This window comes from Lissotriton helveticus, chromosome 4_1 (genome assembly GCF_964261635.1).
Source record: "Lissotriton helveticus chromosome 4_1, aLisHel1.1, whole genome shotgun sequence".
Classification (NCBI taxonomy): Eukaryota; Metazoa; Chordata; class Amphibia; order Caudata; family Salamandridae; genus Lissotriton; species Lissotriton helveticus.
In genome coordinates this window covers 94,601,570-94,615,244 of record NC_136063.1, presented here as the reverse complement: position 1 = coordinate 94,615,244, position 13,675 = coordinate 94,601,570, and the positions used below count along the sequence as shown (strand labels likewise).

The 13,675-nt window shown below is 47.0% G+C and overlaps 1 protein-coding gene across 1 annotated transcript in view; it reads left to right on the top strand.

Annotated features, from left to right (window-relative positions):
• Positions 1–13,464, top strand: part of BOP1 (BOP1 ribosomal biogenesis factor) — a 178,559-nt gene extending 165,095 nt beyond the window's left edge. The window contains exons 10-14 of the mRNA XM_078686499.1: positions 4,039–4,219; positions 5,132–5,420; positions 5,916–6,000; positions 7,447–7,554; positions 13,055–13,464. Of these exons, the coding sequence (XP_078542625.1) occupies positions 4,039–4,219; positions 5,132–5,420; positions 5,916–6,000; positions 7,447–7,554; positions 13,055–13,208 (817 nt within the window). The 3' untranslated portion in view covers positions 13,209–13,464. The remainder of the gene's footprint in view (positions 1–4,038; positions 4,220–5,131; positions 5,421–5,915; positions 6,001–7,446; positions 7,555–13,054) is intronic.
• Positions 13,465–13,675: the final 211 nt, after the last annotated feature.

Sequence of the window (13,675 nt, the reverse complement as noted above, 5' to 3'; positions counted from 1 at the left end):
TTGGGAGACTGGAGGAAATAGGGGTGTCTGGATCGGCTCTTGATTGGCTGGTGTCTTATCTTGACAACAGACACCAAATGGTGGCCCTGCCTCCTTTGAAATCCAACACCAGAAGGGTTGGGCAGGGCGTGCCTCAGGGATCGGCCATCAGTCCGATCCTGTTTAATCTCTACCTCCGCCCCCTAATCCAGCTGATAAAATCATTCGGCATAGCAGTCACCAACTACGCTGATGACACCCAACTTGTCTACTCGTTTGAGGGCAAGGAGGCCGTGTCACAGGAGATCTTCCATCAGTGTATGTCCACCACGGCGGAATGGCTGAGCCTCAACTCTTTACAATTCAATGGTTCCAAAACTGAGGTACTACACTGCTCAAGGGATCGTACCCCTAGGCCTCTTCCATTGAACTTTTGGCCTCCGTCTTTTCAGGGTACCAGCCTGCCGGCCGAATCAGTTCGTAACTTGGGGGTGATGTTTGACTCCAGCCTGCAGTTAGACGTGTCGATAAACAAAACAGTGGCCACCTGTATGACACTGCTGCGGATGTTGCGGAAGATACTACCTATGCTTCCCGCACATACCAGGCCAGAGGTAGTTCGGAGTATCATTTTAAGTAGGCTTGACTACTGTAACTCACTACTTCTGGGGGCACCTATGACTCTGATGGGAAAATTGCAACGTGTTCAAAACTTCGCTGCCAAATCGGCCCTCTCACGCCGACGCTCTGATTCATCCACAAAAGCACTCAGGGATCTCCACTGGCTGCCAATCCCCCAGAGGATTGATTTTAAAGCCCTTTGCTTGGTACATAAGGCCCTTCATGGCCAGGGCCCTTCCTCTCTAAAGGATCTGTTCTCCTGGTATGTACCGACTAGATCTCTCCGCTCGGCCTCAGCCAGTCTGGTAGTAGTTCCCAAGATTTTGAGGACCCGGATGGGAGACCGATCATTTAGGATGATTTTATTCCTTTTAAGAAGGCTCTGAAAACTCATTTATTCTCAAAAACTCTGTAAAATTCTCTCTGTAAGCTATGCAACTGTCCAAACACTGTGTTTGTATCATCCAAGTCGAAGCGCCAGGATACCCGATGGGTGACAGTCATTGCGCTATACAAATACACCAATACATACATACATACAAACTAGTCCCTGACAGGGGAGATTCGCACGGAAAACCATGAACATAGGCCTGAAATCGGTGCTATATTAAAGCTGTCCCGCTGGACAGAAAATTTAAGGTATCAAATCACATAAAACACATCAATAAAGTGGGACACAATCCCACGTCAAACGCAACATATATAACAAAGACACAAATGAACAGAAATTCACAAATTCAGAAAGCCTCAGGCAGGACAAAAAATGCTTGTAACTTGTATAAAGAAATGCAACAAGCAAACAATATGTAGAGACACCGTTACACATCAGTAATTAATTCAATTGCGTTTAAGGTGCATATAAGGTGGACAACGTTTCGATCCTGTAGAAGCAATATTGGGAGCATCATCAAGAAGTAAAAATGACATGCCTTTAAGGTGGTATTGCTGCCGCGTCTGCTTTACCAACTGCAGAATCACTCGTACCCCATTTCACCCCAGTGGTTTTGCCAGGTCAATGCGGTTTTGAGTCCGTTTTTATGGGTGGGAACGGGATCCAGAGTGGCGTTGCTGATCTGCTTTCAATTGACCTATTGTGGGGGGGGGGCTGGCCATATCGGATGTCCAATAATACTATATGGCCTCACATTTGTTGATACTGAATGAATGGTGGTACGGGGACAGGGTGGATCCCGCAAATGCGGTGGAAAGAAGATGCATCAGGAACTGAACGCTACATACTATCTTATATTCGCCCCCCCCTGCGTAACTCTTTACCGTTGGCCACAAGAGTAGTATTCCAGGTTTGGAAACAGGCTCTGCGTAAGATGGGGTGGTGGGGCAGGCTGACGGGTGAAACTCCACTGTGGTTTAATGGGCAACTGCCACAACTAGCTGCCTTATCGGGATTTCGGGGCTGGGTTAATATAGGGGTCTCCGTCCTGGGAGATGTGATGCGTGGTACAGTCCTGAAATCTTTCCAGGACCTACAGCAGGAATATCACATACCGAAGACCCAATTCTATAAATACCTCAAATTTAGACATACCATTTCCCCCAGTATTGCGGGACTGGAGTCCCTTCTCGAATTCAGTCCCATTGATGCCAAAGTCTTCATGGGAGACTTAAAATACCATAAAATCTACAAAATGTATCAGTCCTTGGTGACAAATAGTTGCACCACATTAGACAAACTTAGAGAGGCGTGGGAAGGGGATCTCGGCAAACTGGATGGGGATGATTGAACGGAGGCATTGGCCTTCCTGCAGGAGGCAGCGATCGTGATGCGACTTCGCCTAATTCAATTTAAATACCTACATCGGGTCTACTATACTAGGGCTAGGCTGTGGAGGGTGGGCCTGGTGTCATCCCCAACTTGCCTACAATGATGCCGGGAGGAGGGAACCTTCATCCATTCGATTTGGCAGTGCACGACTCTCAAGAAATTCTGGTGAGGGGTTTTGGCATGCCTTGCAGAGGTGCACCCCTCTTCGCCTAAATTGGTACTGCTACTCATAATGGAGAGTGTTGGGGGAAATGTTTATAAACGACATTTGTTGTTATTGGGGCTACATTGGCTAAGAGATTTGGCACGGAAATGGAAAGCAATGGCCCCACCTTCTTTCAGCATGGAAAAATGGCCTAGATTTCTGTATGAGATTGGAGATTCCAATATTTAAGGCTAGGGGCTGCCCGCAAAAACATCCCAAGATCTGGAGGCGATGGCAGACTTTCGAGGTCTCTACCTCGAACTAATTTCCTCGGTGGATGCATTGATCCCGTGATGATCATTCAAGATCGTGGAGCGATAGACCGACGACTCAGTGATACTTTATATGTGGGGAGGTGGGTATTAACGTGGCTTTTAAAATGTAGTGCTACATTAGTGCAATGGGGGTGGTGTTACACAGTTCATGTTTTGCTGTTTTTTGTTGAAAATGTCTATTCTAAATGTCAATGCAATTATCCTGTATCTTTCACTGAGGCAGAAGGCTTCTGGGTTACAAAACCCTGCATTGTATTTGACGCTTGACACAATAAAAATCTGTTTATAATTTTAAAAAAATGACATGCCTGAGGTAATTTTAGCCTGAAAGACAATAGTGAAAGGTAGAGGGGACAACAGAAAAAGAAGTAGATCAAAGACTTTAGAAAAAATGGTCTGTAACATGGTGCTAGTGAGAGACAAAGGTGATACAACTCTTCCATCCAGACGTCGTGTACTAGGTGTTGATACAATACATATGCTGGGTGAAAATTAGTAGGAAACAACGATCTCAAGGTGCGGCAATGGATCAAGACCTTAAAGTGTTCCGGCGCGGGTGCTATGGGTGAAATGGAAGCCTTGCATACAAGTACTATAATGGCAGGATATTTGTGCACGCAGTCGAGTGCAACACAGACAGCAGCGTTGCACTTCTCAACACGGCTGCAGTACATTTCATAGGAGAGTACTGGTACTTCTGAGAAGCGAGCAGGTACTCGAAGTACGGAGTACCTGCACTTATAGATCTCCATTTACAGCACTTCTATCCTCTATGCACTGAGTGTGCAGTCAGTTCTTTGATCCTTCTAGTTGCAGACCTATAGTTGCCTACTCAAACACTTCTAACACTTTCTCTTCTTCAGAGGTGAGTTCCTTCGAGTGCTCTGCCATCTTATGCTTGGAAATACTGACATGAAGGATATACTTTTATGACCTGAGTGGGTACTCGCCTCTCTGCCTAGGGCCACCCTCTTTGCTCCGCCTAACACTTTCTCTTCGAAAGAGAGTTCCTGAGAGTTCTGTGCCATCTTTTGTGTAAGTTATGTCTAGTAGAAATAATTTCATGAAGTATTTGTTATTATGCACTGAATGGGTACCTGCCTCTCCGCCTCCTCTGCCACATGCAGGACCAGTGCCACCCTCTCTGCTCCTCCTAATACGTCTTCTTCTTGCAGGGAGAGCTCCATCGTTCTGCTAAATCCAGCCCTTGGGGACAAGCTTCTCTACAGCGCCACTGACCAGCAGATCTCTGGTTTCCAGGAGCCCGAGGAGCCTTACCTCCAGCCCGTCCAGTGGTTGGCTGCTGAGGGGGACGCTTATGACAAGGGGGTGCGGCTGACTGTCAAACATGAGAAGGTGAGTGGCGTGGGTTAAGGGCAGGACTGATAGCTTCCCCCACTACAGTAGAGTCTGACGAAGCCTACACACCTGGACCTTCTTAGCTGTTCTGCCCTCTACTCTGCCACTGGCCCACAGTCCCAACTTTGCATCACATGTTGCCTCCAACCTGCCCTTCTGTTCCTCTGCTGCACATGTATCTTATATGTAGTACTTAATGCTCCAGCCTGTTAAAGCTAAACCTTGCAATGCCACCTTGACCACACCCCTCCAGTAGGGCATGTGCTGATGCCCAAACAGCAGTTGCCAGAAGAGGGTTGGAGCGCAGTGGGCCCTAACATATGGTAGCATTGTGGTCATTGCAGTGCTCTCTGTTTACTGTGAGAGGCATAAAACTCCTGTGGGGTTAGCTTGCCCCAGAGTGATGTGATAGACCGTTGTGGCTGACCGAAGGATTTCAGCCCCAACTTCATGAAGGCCACAGCGTGGCTACTACACAGTGACAGGATTGCGCTGTTGCCACCCGGGAGGTCTGCTTGTTGCCACGAGCAGAGAAGCTCTCAACTGCAGCAACGAGGTGAAGACTGGGGACCGCTGCTGCTGGGTTAAGGCCTTCGGTGAAGACCACAGGTGGCTATCACTGGGTGAAGGACCATTGTTGTATATCACAAAGACCTGTGTGTCTGGAGTATGTCACCTTTGGAAGAATAATGCATATGCCTTGGAAAACATGAATTTGGGAACCTCTTGGAGCGGTTCCTAATACACCCCCAGGAGTGGCATCCGGTATCAAAGGAAGTGGGTGGGATCTGGCACCCATTTGATGTAAGAGTTAAACAGTATTAACTCCATTGTGGGTAGAATCATCTTTGCATTTTAATGTTCTGCTTCTCCTCTTGCACAAACACATTGTTTTCATCTGGTCTCCAGGCGGTGAAGCACGTTGCCTGGCACGGGAAGGGAGACTACTTCGCCAGTGTGCTCCCTGACAACGGAAATATGCAGGTGCTGATCCACCAAGTGACAAAGCGACGGAGCCAGAACCCTTTCCGCAAAAGCAAGGGGCTGGTGCAGTGTGTGCTCTTCCACCCCATCCGGCCCTTCTTCTTTGTGGCCACCCAGCGCTACGTCCGGGTGTACAACCTGCTCAAGCAGGAGCTGACCAAGAAGTTGCTGACCAACTGCAAGTGGGTGTCCAGCATGGCCATCCACCCTGGAGGTGAGGCGCAGCGATGACCGGGTCCACGGGTGGGCTCTCTTAGGGGTGGGGAACCTGATGCTTGCATCAAGTGTCCAGTTCACTGGGACAGAAGTTGGGAATGTGTGTTGGTGCCAAGAACCCAATAAACTGTTCTAGAGCTTTCACAAGTGCCTAACCCTGTAGCCCTTAAAGCAATGATATGGTTTTTCTGTTCAACTTATTTCAACCTTTCATAGTGTCTAGTTGGTAGAGGCCATTTTTAGACTTGGGTAGTTTATGTAATTTGTGACAGGAGACCGCCTATCCTGCAAAGTTTCTACCCAATCTCACAGTTCTATCCAAAATTCCCCCCCTGAAAAGTAGCCTTTGCTCTGACTGGGATGTACTGTGGCAGGCATTTTTTGTTAATGTTACTGTAGTAGTGGTTGGCGTGCTATGAGTGATGGATGCTGCTGGTGTTGTAGGACCAGAAGTCTTGCAACCCTCACAATAACAAACTTTCCTCTGTCGCAGGCGATAACCTGATCTGTGGCAGCTATGACAGCAAGCTGGCCTGGTTCGACCTGGATCTCTCGACCAAGCCCTACAAAGTTCTCAGGTGAGTTTTCCCACTTCAGAAGTACCACCGCCACCTTTGGCGCACCTCCCTCATCTGCGGCATCACTGCCCCCAACACTATACTGCTATTCCTACCCCTGTGTCTTTCACTCAGCGTTCACTTTCACAGCCTCTGCCACTTGCCATCCACTTTTAGTGCCACCACATCCTGTGTCCCTGATGGCTCTGCCAGTCTTTCTCGGCTAACCCTTGGTGCAACCATTCTCTTTAATTGCCACAAGTGCTTGTGCTGCCAGCTCTGCTCTTACACAGACGATACAAACAATCCCTCTCTTCTGTCTTGGCTGCGTCTCTCTCCATCCGTGCTTCATCTGTCCACCATGGTTGTCTCTGTGCAACTTACTCCATTCTCTGTGCTCTGATTCTGCCACAGCCCTCTCATGACTGCCTACTTTGCTCACATTGCCATTTCTACTGCCTGACCCTCCCACTGCCAATACTGCATACTCGTTCTGCCACTGCTGCCCACTGGTCACTGCCTCTCAGTCTCTGTTCCCTGCCTCTAATGATCACCAGATTGCTGTGCTTGAGCTTTCAGTTGTGAGTGCGAGATCAGAGTTGTTGCGGAAGAATATCTTAACAAATCCTGTGTGGCGCAGGATGCTGCCACAGCAGTGCTGGAGTTTCCACTCATTTCCTTAGCAGAGCGTTCAAAGAACACTTTAACAGAGGTGGCAGTGCAAGTCTTGGGTGTCCTAGCGTTCTGTCCTAACGCAGTATAGAGAGTCTATGTTAGTGGAGCTGGCAGTGGGTCCTTGGGTGGTATATATGATGTGCTTGTGTAGCGCGCTCTAAGTGTATCTTAATCGAGCCGGCAGTGGATCCGTGTGTGGGATGGGCATTGAGGGTGTGTAGGGCGCTTTAAGTGTATCTTAATAGAGCCAGCAGTGGATCCTTGTATGATGTATGCAATGTTGCCATCTAGGGCACTCTGAGTGGGATACTCAATGTGGGCGTGTAGGGCGCTCTAAGTGCATCTTACTAGAGCGGGCAGTGGATCCGTATGTGGGATATGCAATGAGGGCGCCTATAGCGCTCTGAGTGGGATACGCAATATGGGCGTGTAGGGTGCTCTAAGTGTATCTTACTAGAGTCTGCAATGGATTCTTGTGTGGGATATGCACTGAGGGTGTTAAGTGTATCTTGAACCGGCAGTGAAGGGGTTGTATGCCTTAATATGCTGAGGCTCTGGTGACTGAGGATCTAGTCTATGCTTTAGATGCCCCAAAGAACAGCGCGCACCTGTATGCCCTACAATGGGGTGTGTGGTGGATCCCCTCAATTCCCTGACCGTGCTAGAGTTGTGTCTTAACAGATTGCGCTAGGAGTCTTGGTGGCTTACGATGCTCGTGCAGTGGGTACAGATGCGTCCTCTGCATCGTGTGTGGTTCACTAACGCAGTCTGCTTCTTTCTTCTTCCTTCCAGGCATCACAAGAAGGCCCTGAGAGGGGTGTCGTTCCACAAGCACTATCCTCTGTTCGCCTCTGCCTCAGACGACGGCTCTGTGATTGTGTGTCATGGCATGGTGTACAAGTACGTACCTTATCAAGGGACGCAAGCGCCAGGTGTTAAGGGTGTAATAGAGTTTGAATCAAGCGCAAAGAAGCAAGTGTAGTTCCTCAAAGCTTTGTGTGGCACATTTGAGCAGAAGGGCTGCATCCCTGGTACTGGAGAGCTTGACCAACACCCTGGCTTTACCATCTGCTGGGATGGTGTAGCGCACTTCACACAAGTGAAAGTCATGGCGTGGCTGCAACTGTGGGCCTGAACACATGGAGAGGAGTCTTATGAAGGAAATGTTTTGAAGCATAGAATGGTCGGCTCAAGGCAGAATGGTTTCACCCAGCAAAGGTGACGTCAACCTCCTGAGTAGGTTTTATTGGCTGTGCTACTTGGGGCTTGCACCAAATAGAGGAGATTAATATGGTCTTTATTTTTTTCTACAAAATCTTTTATACTGTTGAATGCAGAATATTTAAAGAAAAATAATAAGGCACAGGGGCAGAAAAAGATGGAGAAAGGGTGCATAAATATTTATATAGATTTAATGGATATAATATAAACAAGTCTTTTTAAGCAGAGTGTGGACACAGCTCTTTGAAACACCCTGAGCTGCAAATTTACGAAGAATTGGAAGATCTCAGTGGCCCGAATAGAGTAAGAGAGAAGCTTGGAGAGACCATGGCACTTTCTCATACCGCAGAGCTGTAAATACTTTGAAACAAGTAAGAAACACTTGAAATAGCGGCTTGAATAGTCCAGGAGTGGAAGCATAGTAAAGAAGTGAAAGGGGAGATATGATGGGATCACGTCAGTATCACACGGTTAAAGAGTGCACTGGGGAGATATGGGTGAAGCATTTAATTACCCTCGAGGTGTAAACACAGGAGGAAAGCGACAGGAGACAACAGATATTTCAATTTGAGGAACACTAAAAGGTTGTTTTTTTTAGTCTTCGATGTCACAAAGTTAACAAAGTTTTAATAAGAAAAATGTGGGTGAAGAAACTCCCCACAGAGTAGGTTTTGATTGAGAACTAGGGCAATACCTCCTTAGCTGAGCCAGGGTTATCTCCGCAATAGATATTTTGTTGTAAACCAGTCCTGCACAAACGTATTTTACCTGAACTTTTGCCAGTATGCAAAGTTGTGTGAGGGGATAAGTGTTGTCAAACAGATGAGGCATTGAAATTCCCTAATAGAGGGAAGTATATGCTAAAGGAGGGGTGGTTCTAGGCAAAGGCATCATGACACCTGTCTGACAGCCTCAGACTTCCATTGCGAAGAAAAGTTCATCCTAAGGAAGAGTTGTTTACAGATATGGGTTATATTCTATTCCAAAATGTAAAAAAAGTAGATTCCACTCTTTTTCAGTCGTCCTGTGGGGCAATTTTTGTTTGGAAAACCCAACACAATCTGCTCGACAGGTGCTCTAAAAATGAGGCGCATATCTATTTCCAGAGATTGAAACCACCTGTATTCCAATAGCCTGGTTCGCACAATGATCCTTGGAGGCACACGATGACTGTCGCTACTATGAGTGGCTGCTCAGCAGCCGAAGTGAATGATCCAAGCACAGACACCATCTCTGATTGGATAATTGTCAGCCACTCAGAATTGCTAAATGTACTGGTCGGAGCATTTAACCGCCCATTGCTATTTCTGTGTTCCCTTAGTATAGAGACATGCCCACTCCAGAGCTAGCTATAAGTTGTCTTTCCCATGGAGGTGGGGGAATGCTGTCTTGGTTTACCCTAAACCTACTGATTCACTCAGAGACCCTTTCAAAACAGTAATCCTCTCTCTTTGCTCCTTAAATTCACTGTCTATTTTATACAGTTATCTACGACTCACAGGTCCCTAAAACGTGAAGTTAAGCTTTATATTACCCCCTCTCCTCAAGTAGCCCAATCCTTGACTATTTAACGTTGCTAGTTTCTGCCTCATCAACACCCTGCCATTGCTTGCATAAATCTTGGAAAAAGCTATGAACCTTGAGTTAAAACAACTTAAGGAAGCCCAACCAATCCTTTCTCTCTTGAAAATTGTGTTACACACTTAATGAACACGGGTGAAATCAGTCAGCTGGTTATTCTAAGCTCATCAGTGGCTTTTAACATGCTGTACCACTCCATTACTTTTGCGCTTGCCCACCATCTTGAAATCCCCTTGGGAGTGGTGTGGTGGTTCTAATCTTGGTGTGATAAGAGAACCTAGCAGAGCAGGTGAAACTGGTTTCCTTTCTGAAAGCTATAGATTAGATGGTGGAGTGCACATGACTTGATGTTATCCGTATCTTTGTCCTCTCTACAAACGTTTCAGAGGAAGTGGCGTAACAACTTGAGCGGCCGAATTTGAAGCTGGGAAACCAGGTTGGAGTCTCGGCGTCTGCTCAAAATCCCATGATTCTGGGCAAATCACATAATCTCCCTGTGCCTAAAAATTAATGTGTCCGTCTCTAATGGAACTGGCTCTCATGTAAAGCTCTCGAATACCTTTGGGTTGAGTTTGCGCTATATACAAACTCAAGAAAAGAAAAAAAATGCCTAGTCTGTTCAGTCTTCTCTACAAACGTTTCAGAGGAAGTGGCGTAACCACTTGAGCGGCCGAATTTGAAGCTGGGGAACCAGGTTGGAGTCTCGGCGTCTGCTCAACATCCCATGATTCTGGGCAAATCACATAATCTCCCTGTGCCTAAAAATTAATGTGTCCGTCTCTAATGGAACTGGCTCTCATGTAAAGCTCTTGAATACCTTTGGGTCGAGTTTGCGCTACATACAAACTCAAGAAAAGAAAAAAAATGCCTAGTCTGTTCAGTCTTCTGTTGATGATACTCAGGTTTGCATTTGATTCTGCTCTGGTACTCTACCTTGGTGAGATCCAAACTTAGTTGAACTGAAACTTTCTTAAGCTCGCTAGGGGCATGAGGCCAGGCAGCCCCTTATCTTGTTTGCCTTGGCAATTGAGCCCCTAGCCGCAAAGATAAGGCAGCACCATAAAGAGAGGGCATTAGCATACCCGTCTCGGCAGTTGCTTATTTCACTATATGCAGATGATATGACTTTATATATAAAAAAAAAACCAGGAAAATCTAAATCCGGTCCTGCGGGAAATAACTAAATTCGGGGCCATCTCAGGGATACAAATAAACTGGACTAAGTCTGCTATCTTCCCCCTAACGGACAAGACTATCCCACACCAACTGGACTACCCCCTGGTATGGAAGAATGACGAAATTAAATATCTGGGTATACACATAACCAGGGACAAAGGCGCACTTATGCGTACAAATTATGGGTCTGTAATAGATAAGATGACGGACAGTATAACCAGGTGGGTGCAATTACCTCTCTCGATGGCAGGGAAAATATCCCTTATTAAGATGGTCCTCTTACCGAAATTCTTATACCTATTTATCAGTATACATTATCACCTTGGGTTTTTTTTTCTTTAAAACGCTCAAAACGCAACTAACACGACTCATATAGGGAGGGAAACAGGCGCGACTAAACCTTGCAACATTGATGTTACCGTATCATCAGGGAGGGTTTGAAGTTCCTAATTTCGAATACTACTACTATTGCGCCCAGGCACACTTTGCTGCCTACTGGTTCCATCCGCCTCTGTTTATGCCACACCTGGCTGTTGAGGATGGATATGGCCCCGACTCTACCCTCTGGCTACCTGTCCGCTCCAGGAGTCCGCGTCGTAAGCACTAGAGACCCTGGGGCTAGTGTGCACTGAACACACACTCCTACCACTATGGACCTGTGGACCTGTTCATGTACATACGACTCCGGCAAAGTGTTAAAGCTGCTACCCCGGCATTCCCTACAGAGGCAACTACCCTACCACCTCTACATGCACTATTGCCGCCCGGACCTCCCAAGAACGTCACGTCCCTGTTGTACAAACACATAGAGAACGCGCCACCTTCCTAGACCCCACTTGCTCGGATGGAATGGGATAAAGATCTGGAGGTCCCCCTGACTGACGAGCAATGGGAATTTAGTTGCATGCAGACGGAAACAGTTACAGCTAGCAGCCGGCTGCGACTTATCCACTATACATTTTTACACCGACTATATCATACTCCTGTCAAACTCCATAAGTTCCGCCTACGGGAAGATGACAAATGTGCAAGATGTGGATGGCCGATTTTCTTCATGTGGCATGGCAGTGTCCACAAGTGTTGGAATACTGGATGCAGGTGGTTGAAGGTATGTCACACATGATAGGGGTGCAGATACAGCCGACCCCATTGGTAGCTCTCCTGGGCAGTACCCAAGATGTAATTACAGTTCCTAAAAAATATCTCGCTCTGGGCCTTCTCCTTGCGAAGCGCCGCGTTGCCTGTAGGTGGGGAAGAGGCCGCGCTCCTAAGTTCAAGGACTGGATACAGGACTTAACCACCTGGCAAGATCATTTGAATTGTCATGCTGAACTTTTACCCCTGAAATCACGACCAAAGGATATATGGGGACCTCTGACTACATACCTCTTAGCACAAGAGACAGACATGGATAAAGATCAGGAGGTGGAGGAGAACAAAGCAGGGGTGGAGGTAGAGATGGTTGAATGCCCTCTGCTCCCTCTGGATGTGGCCGCAGCTCTGGAACCCTGAAGGCGGACAGACATGAAGTGGTGAAGGATCTGGGTTAGTTGAGTAAAGGGCTTGATTTTCTTTAGCATACGAATGTGTTGGTAACCCTAAATACTCAAGTACTGTATGTACAGACTAGCCAACAAATGACATTATAAACCTTGACTTTCGGAATTGTGTGCTGCTATACCCTACACTTCACGGCACTCCTGGGAGTCTGTAGTGCTGAAACTATGCTATAACAGGCTTGGGCGAAAAGAGCCATGTTCACCAGCACACACAACACTCCACTGGATCCCTGTTTCTGGGCATAGACGTTTCAGTGCTCTGTGCATTACTTTCAGATGTCTATTGCAGCAAGCCCCAGCTTAACTACGTGATAAGGTTATACTGGATCAACCAGCTCACACCTTGTGCAGTGACGTCTCACTATTCGGTCTCCTTTCTCATGGTGAACGCTCTTGCTCTGTGCAGTTCCCCACTCAATGGCATTTATCACCATCAGATACCAAACTCCATCTCCCTGACGGGCAAGCTTCAGGAGAAAGTGAAAGACTGGACTGTTTCAGGAGTCCGCGTCGTAAGCACTAGAGACCCTGGGGCTAGTGTGCACTGAACAGTTGTAGTCAGGCAGTTAAACGGATTGTTTTTTAAGTATTCACTGTCCGCTCGACAGCCAGCCAGAGCTGATGTCTGTGCTCACTCCTGAACCGTGCACTCTTTGAAGGGACAGGCGAGCTGCAATGACAAGATTCCACCATCTTTGTGTCTGTGGAAGCACATAACAGAAAAAGCGGATTTGTCAGCTATCCACATCCGCATATCAAAGATGGAAAGAGAAAAAATATTTTGCTGCCTACTTATGTTGTTAATGCTTATAACAGCACACTGCACGTGTATAATGCTCTTCTCGTTCTGTGTTGTCTTGCAGTGACCTGCTCCAGAACCCACTCATCGTTCCTGTGAAGGTATTGAAGGGGCACGAGATCACGCGTGACCTGGGGGTTCTCGACGTAACCTTTCATCCCACCCAGCCCTGGCTATTCTCTTCGGGTGCTGATGCAACTATCCGGCTCTTCACCTGATCCTGCGGCCAGTGATGCGATCCTCCCTATACCCTGCTCCCAGAGAGGGGTGCAGTGCCTCAAATGCATGTTGATCCTGAGATGTGGAACTTTGTGACCGGATCATCACCAAGAGCTGAGATTGTAGTTTGGGGCACAATGTGCCCAATTTTTCGCTGGATCCACACTTTCAAGCAGAACAATCTTTGTAAACCTGGACTCTCACTTTATATTTTTTAATAAAACTCTGTTTTTCGTGAAATCTTATTTATTTCAACTTCACGTACGTGTATTTTGCTTTCCTGGGTAGCTTTTTCTGGGAAAAGGATATTTCATCTATATATCTGGATTTCTCTTGGTCCACCTGTGTTTCCTCTAAGCCCTCTCTTCTTTCCAGCTCTTCATCCTGCAGGCCCCACTGCTTCTAGTATTCTCTTTTTTTCTGAACACATTCTAGCAATCTATCCTACATCGACTCTCTCCTTTCC